The sequence below is a fragment of the Oxyura jamaicensis genome, chromosome 21, assembly GCF_011077185.1.
Source record: "Oxyura jamaicensis isolate SHBP4307 breed ruddy duck chromosome 21, BPBGC_Ojam_1.0, whole genome shotgun sequence".
Classification (NCBI taxonomy): Eukaryota; Metazoa; Chordata; class Aves; order Anseriformes; family Anatidae; genus Oxyura; species Oxyura jamaicensis.
Window position 1 is genome coordinate 6931048 of NC_048913.1, and position 11858 is coordinate 6942905.

The window sequence follows — 11858 nt, forward strand, 5'->3', positions numbered from 1 at the left end:
GATGAGCCAACAAAATAAAAACCAAGGAGGCGCGTTGGGCAAGGACTTGTTTATAGAAGTCAGAGCCATGCTAATTAAAATACCTGCGTGTGAACTCAAACACTTTGGTTGCCCTGCACCTTCCCTTTGTTCCAGGTGGGTTCCAGCCACTGCCCCGCCTTCCACAAGTTCAGGGGCAGGGACGTGAGACCGGCCCACCCCCCGGAGGCATGCGGTGCTGGCAGCCGTGGGGGGTCAGTCACCTCGGTGCCCTCCCCGCAGCTCCTTTGGCTCTCGTCATCGCTTCTGCCCGCAACGTGCAAGCTCCACACCACCGCTGAGGTACAGGCAGCAGAAGAGACCGAGGGCAGCTGTGGAGCTCAGAGCAGGGAGGAGTGACCGTCCGAGGTATCAAAGCTTTTCCGTTTATCCCGGCAGCATCACTGGTATCGAAGGGGCACGAGGACTCACAGCAGCACCCTGTGCCCCCTGCCCTAGGCAGACACGTTTTGGCAGCACAAATCACTCGCTGGCTCGCACCCTCTTCTCTCAGGTGCCACCCAGAGAAGAGGACGGGATCGAGAGCCTGGCTTGCCCGGCTTCAAGGCCAGCTTCCTCACCAGCACCTCGCTGCTCTGGTACTGGGCCGCGCTCCTTTGTCAGCTGTCCAAGCCGTCGCCCTGCTCGCCGAGAAGAGCGTCTCTCTCTTCACCAGTACCTGGCTGCCCTCCGCGATAAGCAAGGAACTGGAAAGAGATCTGAGAGGACGTTAAGGCTCATCACAGGAAGGCAAGGAGCTACCCGACCAGCCCCAAAAGGCTGTTTGCACCGCAGGAGGAAGCGTGGGGAGGCCTTGATGTGGGTAAAGGGACAATGAGCTGAATTGCAAACTGCTCTGAGGCACTCTGCTGTTGCAATGCTGAATTAGTCACCAGGACACAAGGGAGGAAAGCCTAAAAAACAGCCTAAAAGCACCACCACCACCACCACCTGCTTCTGCCCAATCCCGGAAAAGCCTCGTGTCACCATTCCGAAGAAAACCACGGAGGAGAAAGGATACGACCACGTCCAGGGAGAGGACGCCCAGGCTGCCGATGAGCCAGGGCAGGTGGTGCAGGACGTAGTCCCCTTCGCTTTGCCCCGGCTCGGGGTTCTTCAGCAGCACGCTGGCGCCGTACAGCAAGTTCCCCAGCATCACCAGGGCGAAGAGGGAGTAGGAGACGCCAGCGGTGGATTTCCTCTGGTACTGGAAGGAGGGGATGTGTTACACGGGGACGGGGAGAGGGGCTTGGGTGCAGCTCCAAAATCTCCCTACCGCAGTGGCATTAGTCACCCTCCCCTGGGGAGAGAGAAGAAGGGTGCTGAGGCACCGCTGAGTGCCTTTCAGTTCCCCTTTTGCTTGCAAATGAAGAAGAAAAAAAAACAACAAAAGACCATGTTGGAAGTATTGCTGCGTTCAAGGGAGGGGAGAAAAGTTAATCAGGCTGCAGAGTGTAGATACAGAAAGATAATCCCTTGTGACATGGTGAGAGGCAGGGGAGCTGCAGACGCCAAGCAAAGAGGAACTAAAACCCCACTGCCCCTTTTGGGCTGAGATCCTGGGGCTGGCTGCATCCTGCCCGGCCCTCGCTTACGTTGGTGTAGATCTGGGGGAGACGGGAGCAGAGGTACAGCACGGAGGAGACAGAGCCGATGGCGAAGCCGACGATCTCGTTCCTGGTGAAGGGCTGCAAGGCAAGGCAGGCTCTGAGCGAGGCCCCGAGCCCTCAGTGGCTCCCCTTCCTGCCTCCCCGGCCCGAGGAACCGGCTCACCTTGGACTCAGGCTCCTCCGGGCCAGCAGAGAGCAGAGACCTCCCTCTGAAGGCTGCGGCGTCGGAGGCCAGGCCTGGTGCCCTGCCCAGCAAGGGGACGGCCGAGGCTGCTCCCAGGAGGCAGAAGAGGCAGGCCACGTTGATGGGAGCCACGACTGCGGGGAAGCAAGCAGAAAACATTTAGGGCGGGCTCCTCCACCCTGGCAGCCCTCCTGCAGGGTCTGGTGCCCTCAGATGAACACGGGGGGAGCAGGAATAAAAGCCCAAGCTCTCCTATCTTCATCTGCGGCTGCAGAGTCAGTACCAGACAATAGCTCGCATGGGATTCCTATCTCACAGTGATAAGGACAACTTGTAAGTTATCAGGGAGGAAACTGCTCCTATCTCGGTAGACCCAGAACAGTCAAGTCTTTAAAAAAGCCCCAAACTCTTCAGAAACCACCTCCGTCTTAAAGATTGACACACTCTTAACTCGCAGCAGTGCTTGTTCAACTCCCTGCCAGACCCAGCCCTTTTTAAAGGGCTTAAAGGTTTTTTAAGATCCTTAAATCTGCTGCTCGTTCTGCACAAACTGCCTCCACCGTGCCGCCCACCCTGGTAAGGGACAGGGGTAAGACAGGCCCTCTTTAGAGAACTTATTTACAGAATATTCTATAGCATTAACACAACTATATAGTTGATGAGCTTTCCATCAACTGGTTTAATAAATTTGAAGTGCTTTAATAAGTTAAATTAATGTCCAGGGATTCCTGTCTGTAGTTCACAGAAAGCTGCCCCACTAAAAATCAGGTTCTCTTGCCATTTAAGCCTCACAAACCTGCAGCGCCCTGTTAGGTTCTCTTCCCTCCCTTTATTCCCTTTGAGCAGGGAACAAGTTCTTCTCCATCCTGCCACGGCTGTCACTACCTGCAAGAAGGGCTGGGACCCCAAAACAGCCGGCAGCGCCACCACAGCCAGAGGACGGTGCCCCTTCTCCCGTGGTTCAGCAGACCTGGCCGTGGGTTCCAGCCCCCGGCACGGAGTCAGCGCGTAACTGCGGGTGTGCTGGTGCTTTCTGCACTCCCCTGACTCAGAGGGGCTTATTTCCAACCCATGCTCCGTGCACCTCCCTGATGGCTGGCAGGGCCAGCACAGCCCCCAACCGCGCCAGTACCGTTTGCTCTCAGCAAAAGGCTGCTTTAGAAATAAATAGGTGGCTTTCATGGGTGGCAGGTCACCTGTGACAAAAGCCAGCAATCATCAAGGGGCATCTAACAGACGCCACATCTACGCCTCTCCAGGGTCCCTCTACCCCACGCATCCTCCCTCAGCAGTGACCAAGCAGCTGTAAGCACCGTCCCGCCATGCTTCAGCCCAAACTCACATCCTCGGCCCCGGTTCTTAGCTTTGTAGTAGCAGTACAGAGACAGCATGACCAGGTCTGCCAGCACGTAGTACACGGCCGTGTAGACCTGTGGGGAGAGGCGTCAGCTGGTGGTCCCAGGGAAAGGCTTCCCCCAGATCCCATCCCTGGGGAAAAAGGGAGAGATGCGGGGGCCGGAGGGTACCTGCAGGGGCAGCTGGTTCGCCAAGAAGGAACCGATGAGGTTCAGGAGGTCCCCGCCGAGCCACCCCAGTAGGAAGTATATGGAGAGGGCCTGGTCCATGATGCCCGTCTTGCAGGCTTGGTAGAACTGCCTGCAGAGGGGACACAAACCGTCAGCTCCAACCACTTCGATGCTCCTTGGGACCCACCCCATGCTCTGGGGCTGCTCCCTCTGGGCATGAAACCCAACATTTCTGAGTCGGGCAGAAAATCTGGTTCTCTGGAGGGTATTTCACAGTACTTACGGGAACGACGCGGCGGCAAAGCAGCAGATGGAGACCAGCCCCAGCACCACGCTGGCGATGTCGCGGCCGTCCTGGGCGCACTCGTTGAACACCTCGAGCACCCAGCGGGAGCCGTTGGGGCACTCGGAGTCATTTCCAGGCCATGAGGCCATGGCGGGAGGCAGCGCGGATGCTCCTGAGGGGGTGCGGGGGGTAGAGGTGAGGGATGGCAGCAGGGGAGCCGTGCTGGCAGCGGCTCGAAGCCCGCTCACCGTGTGGGGAGCAGGCAGCCAGCGGCACCCTGACCGGTCACAGAATCATCTAGGTTGGAAGAGACCCCCAAGATCACCCAGTCCAACGTCTGGCCTAACACAAATCCCCCACTAAACCGCATCCCCAAGCTCTACATCTAAACGTCTTTTAAAGACCTCCAGGGATGGCGACTCCACCACTTCCCTGGGCAGCCCATCCCAGTGCCTCACAACCCTTTCGGTAAAGAAGTTCTTCCAAATATCCAACCTGAACCTCCCCTGGAGCAACTTTAGCCTGTTCCCCCTCGTCCCGTCACCAGGCACACGGAGATGGGACCGACCCCAGCTCGCTGCAGGCTCCTGAGGTGCCCGAGCAGCGCCCTCAGGTCCCCCTGAGGCAGGCAACCCCCCCCCCCCCCCCGCCCGCCCTCACACGGCACCGGCTTTACCTCGCTCGCTGGCGGCGTTCTGCTGCTTTTTTTTTCCGGGTGTGAGGTGCTTTTTGGGGAAAATCTGCTGCTTTTGGGGGGCAATCTGCGGCTTTTTAGAAGTTTGCTGTTTGTTTTTCTTTCCCGGGGGGGGGAAGCTCTGCTGTTTTCCCGGAGGTTTGCCGTTCCTCCCGAACCCCGCCTGGCGAAAACCTGCCGCTTTTGTCCCCAAACCCGTTTTTTTGGTGCTTTTTTTTTAAAAAAAAAAAAAAAAGTTTCTTTCTGCCCGGCACCGCGGTCGCGCAAGCCGGGCAGTACCTCACAGCCTCCCCCCCCCCCCCCCCCACCCCCGCCCGCCCCGGGCGGGGCGAGCAGCGAGCGCGGAGCCCCCGCCCCCCTCCCGCGCCTGCGCAGTGCCGGCGGCAGCGATGGCGGCCGGGGGCGCGAGGCCCGGTGTGGTGCTGGGCGCCATGGAGCTGGGGCGGCGGGCGGCGCCTGAGGCGAGCGCGGCGCTGCTGGGAGCCTTCGTGCGGCGGGGCCACCGCCTGCTGGACACCGCGCACATGTACGCGGGCGGCGAGTCCGAGCGCATCCTGGGCTCGCTGCTGGCCTCCGGCGAGCACTCGGGTAACGGGCGGGGAGAGGTCGATGAGGGGAGAGGAGGCCCGCGGGGGTCTGGGGGGAAGGGGTCTGGGCGCGACCCCCGGCCCCTGAGGAGAAGGGGCCGTCCCCTGGACGCCCCGAGCCCGCTCGGGTTGTGTCTCCCTTCCCCGTTCCCTTCCCGCAGAGCCTCTGCTCATCGTTCGTTCCCTCTCTGCCAGTGGAAGTCGCCACCAAGGCCAATCCCTGGGACGGGAAGACGTTGAGGCCCGAGAGCGTGCGGTCACAGCTGGACGAGTCCCTGCAGAGGCTGAAAAGGACGAGCGTGGAGCTCTTCTACCTCCACGCCCCCGACCATGGCACCCCGGTGGAGGAGACGCTGCGTGCCTGCAACGAGCTGCACAAAGAAGTAAAGTGGGAAGTCCAGGCCGGGACCGGCTCCTGATTCCCTCCCGCCACCTCTTTAAACCAGGCTGCTCGCCGCGCTCCTCTGCGGCACGGGGTTTGCACAGCACGAGGAGAAGGGAACCCAGAAGACCGGGGGGAAGCCAAGCACCTGGCACTCTTGCACGTTCACGTGGTTCGCGTGGTGCACTTTGTTCTCAAGAGTACTCAGAAACGTTAGAACTCGTGAACTTTGCTTTCAGCTGCGTTAACAGACTAGGTTAAGATTAGTTTTGGTAATGGGTGAAGAATTGCTGAACTGCATTAATCTAATAGTGCCACTGAAATTAGGAAGTGTGAATTCAAAACGAGTGTAAAATAGGGGAAATGTTTTTGTTAGGTCTTATAATTCATAATCATCTGGAAGAGCTGGACAGGGATGAGCAGAGAACTCTGGACTAAATTTCAGTGACTGTCCCTTTCACCATACACATCTTGTGCTGTTTACAAACACTTTTAAAGCCTGGCTTTGAATACCCTTTTATTCCTCCACAGGGAAAGTTTAAAGAACTCGGACTATCAAACTACGCAGCATGGGAGGTCGCAGAAATCTGCACCATCTGCAAATACAACAACTGGCTGATGCCAACTGTGTACCAGGTGAGGGATGGGGACCTTCCGTGGTCCAGCAGGTCTTTTGTGGAGGCTGAGACAAATTGAACCGAAAGAATCTGAGGCTTCGGACCAAAACAACGCACAGATGGTTGTGTGCGTCGTAACAGCAGACAGCAATGGGAGGTCGCCATGAGGCACGGGCTGGGAGCCGCAAGTCTTAGACCGTGTGCCAGATACAAACACAAAAAGGAAGCTGCTGCAGTTAGGCTGGAAAGTGCTTTCAGGACACATTTCAGGACACACGTGATGAGCAAGTTGAGTGAGATCACTTCCCAGAAAAAGCTGAGTATGTGGTATTTTTTCTGGAGTTAATGAGTCGTGTGATGTGAAACTGAAGTAATTTCTGCATTATTGTTTGCAGTCCTTCAGTAAGTCTGTTCCTAGGCAGCTAATCAGCTGACCTGAAGCCACTCTTCTGGATAAGATAATAGTATTGTCAGGGAAGGGTGGGGAAAAGGCTGTCTGAGATCCTTTAATGCATAATTGATAAAGCTGTGGTCCATAGGTAGGGGCACTCCCACACCATTTAATGGGAATTGCACTTTTGAGGAGGAATCTTGCTGCTGCAGATGTATTTTTTTTCCAGGAATGAGTAAAAAGCTAAATTATTTTCCCAGATTGCGTATCTGCTGCGAGTACAGATCCCAGAATGCCCAGTTTTGTTTATGAGCAGAAATTAAAATGAGAAGAAAAGCCTAACGAAGGACAGAAGTGCATTACTCTGCAAATAAACCATTGCTGCTGGCAGACAGACCTGGTGTCACTGCAGAACGATACCTAGGTGCCACCTGATAAGCAGATCTAAGTCGTGACTTAACCAGGCAGGATTCGTGCTGGGAGGCCTGAAGCCATCCTGTGCACGTTACTGCTACCGTGAGCTAGCGTTTGAGGTTGTCGTCTTCACCTTTGTGCAGGGCATGTACAACGCAACCACTCGCCAGGTGGAAGCTGAGCTGTTCCCTTGCCTGAGATACTACGGGCTGCGCTTCTACGCCTACAACCCCCTGGCTGGTACGGGGAGGGGTGGGCAAGGAGGGGTACTGCAGGGTGGTGTGGGTGGAGGGATGCGACCACTGGAGAGGAGAGAGAGTCAAAAATAGGTCACAGGAATTTGTTAAGGCATCGTCTGCGTCAAAGATGCCTGGCTGGTCGAGGAGACTTTGAGACAAAAACGTGTGAACTGGGGGCTGTGGAAGAGCCAGCCCATCACTAAACGTGCTGCTGACCCTTTGCAGGAGGGCTGCTGACTGGAAAGTACAAGTATGAGGATAAAGACACGCGCCAACCCATTGGAAGATTTTTTGGGAATGACTGGGCTCAAGCCTACAGGGACAGGTGTGTCTTGTACCCCTGGAAGAGTCGGGAGATGGGCCGGGAGTGGCTATGTTTTCAAAAAACAAAACAAGAAATCCTAACCTTACAGTCTGCTGTGAGGAAGCAAAATTGACCAAATCTTGTGCAGCGATTTTGTGCGGGCTTGTGTCCTTTGTGGGCTGCTGCAGGGCAGCCTTCACGCTGCCCTTGTTCAGGATTGGGGTAACAGTGCTGAGCACCTCGCTTCTCCCGAAGGAAGGTTAGGGCTGTGGCGCGTGACTGAGCTTTTCCGAGTGGTTTTTAGGCTCAGCTTCCCCCTGACTTGCCGGGGTGGATTGTGGAAGCCCTTGGGGGCTACAGATAGCTGTATGAGGCTTCCAAAAGCCTTTCATATTTGTTTAGAATATAGGTTTACGATTCACAAGGCCAGTAACATTGATTTCTCTTCTTGCAGGTACTGGAAGAAGCACAATTTTGAAGGAATTGCCCTAGTAGAAAAAGCTCTGAAAGATGCTTATGGTTCCAACCCACCGAGCCTCACCTCTGCTGCTTTGCGTTGGCTGTACAATCACTCCAAACTGCAGGTGAGAGTTTGACCTGGCCATAACCAAGCAGCCTGTGCAGCAGAGCCTGAATTGGGCAGCTTTTGCAGCACACAGTGGTTTGCTGTACGCCCGCGTAGAGTTATCTTCGAGTCTAAATATCCTGTGGGTTTGTGGTGGTCCAAAATGAAAATTGCCGTGCGGTCTCTGCCCATCAGGATGTAGGGGCAAGTCAGCTGTTTCCCCGCATAATCTTGCATTCATAGGATTGGAAGAAATGGAAGATTTTAAGTGCCTGTTACTTTGGTCTTGGTTTCCCAACCAGCCGGCTTCCTCAAGGAGGTGACTTGGCTTTTCATTGGACTAGGAAGTCAGTGTTTATATTCCCCATCCCCCCAGAATGGCCCCTGCCACCCCTGCAAAGTGGGATTTGGCAGCCTTGAGGGGCAGACATGGTTTGGAGATGGCGACTTGGAGTTTGTTCATGGGAATTGAAGTCCCTTGCGTCAGTTGCCTAAACATCCTGGAGTTACCGCGTTACCAGAAACGTTTTAAGGTTTGGCCTGAAATGGCTTGGGAGGTGAGCGAGGTTTCTAAGTGGAATTGCTTACCCTCACATTGCTTTCAAGGGTTCTTTGGGAGACGCCGTTATCATCGGGATGTCCAACTTGGAGCAGCTAGAGCAGAACCTCGACTACAGCGAAGAGGGGCCCCTGCTCCTGCCTGTCGTGGAGGCCTTTGACAAAGCCTGGAGCCTGACCGCGCACAACTGCCCCAACTACTTCCGCTAGACTGGGGTAGGGAAAAGAAAGTTGGTGCCACGAGCGGCTCAGCAGGAGTGTGGAAGCACAAGAGGTACTTGCCTATGCTGCCCCTCTGAGTGAGGGGGCAGGCTGTGATTTTTCCTGTAGTAATGAAGCTTTGTAGGATTCATGTTCCTGTGCCTGCACTACTCCTTCAGCACTCGGTGCGTTGGGCCATGCTTGGTACTTTCTCCCCTCATAGAACTTTGCCTTTACACAGCACGTGCTGTAATTGAAAGATGCAGTTAATAGAAAATAAAGTACATAACTGGGTGAAGGTTCTCGTACTGCTTTCAGTTAATAAGGAGTCTTAAATAATTATGTAAGAGAATAAAGCGTTTTCCTAATCCAGGCCCTGTCTCTTAGTTGTGGAGCTTTAACGGGGCTGGTATTTCCCTGGTGTCAGTAGCTCTTGGCAGAAGATGAGCCTAAACCAGTAACAGCTTGCCTAGTAGCAGGTGTGTTATGTCAAAACAAGCATTACCAAGTAGTTGGTGTAGATAGGGAAACTTCTGCACACAAATAAACCTGGCCTAAGTTGTGTACAGAGCTAAAATGGACCCTGGTGAAACAGAAGTCAGGGGATTTCCTTGGATCCTAGCAGCACTCAGACAGCACTGACAACACTCTGAAGTTTTATATACATTTATATTAAAAAAGCATAGATCATCTTTTAACAAGATTTGAGTTAGTCATGCATCCTCTCCCCACGAACAGGGAAGAAAAATATCCTCCCCTTTCATCTCTAAAACAGAGATCTGTCTAACACCAAACACAAGGACTGCTGCTAGTCCTCAGAGATATCATTGTCTTCTTCCTCTTCCTCTTCTTCCTCCGCTGAGTCTCCCACAAGCTTCTGGAATTCTCCTGTCTCAGAGTTCCACAGAAATTTGATGGTCACTTTAAACTCTGCCATCTCGTAGCCAAAGAGTTTCTAGGATAGAGCATAAACCCGTTATTCTGTGCTGTTGTCTCTGCGGCCAGTTTAACAACACAGGTTCCCTAGGAGCTGGTTTGGAGAAATATTATGTGGAACTGAATTTCCCTAGCAGGCAAGGGTTGGTGCTGCCCATTTCCTTGAATGCCTGTGTTTAAGGAACACCAACTGAACAGCCAGCTCGGCCTCTAACACATCTTGGATTAGTGGTTTTTCAGCCTGGCTGTTAAACCCTGGTCTTCAGCTTTATCGCGGCAGAGACAAAGCGGAGTTTTGGCACCCCCATTGGGATATTCCCTGCACCGCCCAGCTTGGTCTGAGAACTGAGACCCATGAGCAGAATTTAACTGAACAATTAATGATTTTGTCAGCAGGAATTCAGGGGAAATACTGGCTTGTGCAGGCGCTGTCATGTTACTCACCAGGACACGGGCTTGTTCAGGGGTCAGAACGTCCCCTTCTTTGCAGACTTGATAATCTGAAAGTAACGTCACCACCCCTGTGGGAACAAAAGCTCTTGAAATAGCCTACAACCAAACAAAATGCATCTGCCTTCTGAATTGGATGACAGTGTGCTGGCTGTAGGCTAGGCCCAGCTGTTTGCACTGAAAAAAGGATGGCAGGAAGTCAGTTGGTTCCCTTGTGTGACTTTAGTTTGGGAAGGATGGTGTGAGAGGAGTAAAAAAAAAAAAAAAAAAACACTTTGAGCACCTGTACAAGGAGAAAGCCATCCAGATTTTCTCCAACACTCAGTTCTCATTACACTTGACTCATATTCTCCTTAAAACGCTGTCTGCACAGACCTTGTAGACCAAAACCGAAGCAGCCGCCTCACGTACCTTTCTTTAAAGCTGTTGGCAATCCCAGCTGCCGTAACTGAGGCTCCATGGAGTGGGGAAATTGCTCCAAGGGCCCTGTGTCGAGCCTGACGGTGTAAGTTGCCTTGTTCCCTGCTCGTGCGAAGTCCACCTCCTTGAACTTGGAGAACCAGCTGAGACAGATGGGCAATGAGAGCTTGAGCTACAGGAATGCTCCCTGGGCAGATTGCTCCAGGGTTTTTTTTGTTTGTTTTTGTAGGGAACAGAGGAAGGCAGCGCTTAACTATGGGCTTTGTGCTGTTCTCCACTGCTGGAAACACCTAAAGAACCAGCGCTGCTACTCAAGGTAGCATAAATCGGAGGGGCAGTAAGCGAGGTAGTCAGGGAGATGAGAAAGAGGCCGTTCTGCATTTCAGAGTCACGGCCGTGACACGGACTTGGTCACACGCGTACTTACTCATCCACCTCCTCTTTAGTGCGGTCGGTGAAGAGGAGACCAACTTCCCCCCTCAGGTGCTTGCTGACCTGGAAGAAATAAGCCATGGAGGGGCTGAGGCAACATCCAGGCCATTATTTTTTAAGTTTCAGTCCTGTATGTCGGGATAAGCTTTGAAACAGACACTAGTACCGTTTCTAATACTCAGCCTTGATTCTTCTCCACCCCTTTTGCACATCTGTGCGCAGGGGCAGATTAAACAACACACAATATGTGTGGGAAGGGGAACCAAGCGAACCTGGGGGGCATCCCATTCCACGGGCAGCCCAAGCCAGACACGGCTTTGGGAGCCCTGGCATGCATCCCCCGCAGCCCTCAGCACCCACCTGGTGCAAGTTCTCTTTGTACTCGCTGCTCGGCTCCCGCCCCAGTGCCACCATCATGACTTTGTTCTTCCCGAAGAAGATCCTGCGGCGACAGGAGGTGAATGAAGGAAGGGGGGGGAGCGCCTTAAACCCCAATTCCCCCCTTCCCCGCCCCGGGGCCGGCAGCTCACCGGCTGTGCTTCCAGGCGTTCCGGACGTCCTTCAGCTTGCTGTTCCTCATGTTGGCGACGGAGAAGACGAAGATCCGCTTGTAGGTGTCCGCGCATCTCCGCAGCTGAGCGAGAGCCGTCAGCGAGGAGGGGACGGGAGGGGGGGGGACGGGGGAAACGCGGCCGCCGCGCCGGGCCCGGGCTTACCTCAGCTATCAGCGCCTGCTTCGCCTCCAGCCCCTTCTTGTGCGTCTTCGTCAGGGACACTGCGGGAAGCAGAGCGCGGGTTACGGCGGGGAACGGAGGGGGAAACGGCCGGGGAAGGGAGCGGGGAGCTCACCCTTGCGGTCTCGCCTGGATTTCGGCATGGCGCCGCGCCTCGAGGCCCCTCAGCCGCCGCGGGGGCTGCTGGGAGAGGCGGTGGCGGGCGGCCCGCTGTGGGGGCCGGGGCCGGGGCCGGCTCCCCCGGTCAGGGGCCGCCGCCGCCGCTTTGTTTCCGCTCACCCCCGACTCGGATCGGGTTGCTGTGGGGCGA

At 54.9% G+C, this 11858-nt stretch overlaps 3 protein-coding genes across 7 annotated transcripts; 1 reads left to right on the top strand and 2 right to left on the bottom strand.

Moving 5' to 3' along the window:
* Positions 1–34: 34 nt before the first annotated feature.
* SLC66A1 (solute carrier family 66 member 1) lies at positions 35–4553 on the bottom strand. Of its 5 annotated transcripts, XM_035344546.1 has the most exons (9): positions 4301–4544; positions 3622–3796; positions 3339–3468; positions 3155–3242; positions 1792–1946; positions 1614–1706; positions 1040–1225; positions 606–737; positions 35–468 (listed from the first exon to the last, which is right to left on the bottom strand). In XM_035344546.1, the coding sequence occupies exons 2-8, from the start codon at positions 3771–3773 to the stop codon at positions 639–641; spliced, it is 903 nt and encodes a 300-aa protein (XP_035200437.1). In that variant the 5' UTR covers positions 3774–3796; positions 4301–4544; the 3' UTR covers positions 35–468; positions 606–638. The 5 variants fall into 5 exon arrangements, 4 of the variants coding, with proteins under 4 accessions (XP_035200437.1, XP_035200436.1, XP_035200434.1 ...); XR_004755678.1 differs by having other exon boundaries at positions 1614–1946; positions 4301–4553; XM_035344545.1 differs by having other exon boundaries at positions 35–737; positions 4301–4543.
* Positions 4554–4673: 120 nt separating this feature from the next.
* AKR7A2 (aldo-keto reductase family 7 member A2) lies at positions 4674–8948 on the top strand. The gene is made up of 7 exons (XM_035344541.1): positions 4674–4906; positions 5101–5288; positions 5819–5923; positions 6853–6949; positions 7174–7273; positions 7707–7836; positions 8424–8948. The coding sequence occupies exons 1-7, from the start codon at positions 4708–4710 to the stop codon at positions 8583–8585; spliced, it is 981 nt and encodes a 326-aa protein (XP_035200432.1). The 5' UTR covers positions 4674–4707; the 3' UTR covers positions 8586–8948.
* Positions 8949–9224: 276 nt separating this feature from the next.
* MRTO4 (MRT4 homolog, ribosome maturation factor) lies at positions 9225–11823 on the bottom strand. The gene is made up of 8 exons (XM_035344549.1): positions 11664–11823; positions 11531–11589; positions 11345–11448; positions 11175–11256; positions 10810–10877; positions 10374–10525; positions 9957–10033; positions 9225–9531 (listed from the first exon to the last, which is right to left on the bottom strand). Exons 1-8 carry the CDS (start codon positions 11689–11691, stop codon positions 9385–9387), a joined length of 717 nt encoding a protein of 238 aa, XP_035200440.1. The 5' UTR covers positions 11692–11823; the 3' UTR covers positions 9225–9384.
* Between the last annotated feature and the right edge of the window lie 35 nt (positions 11824–11858).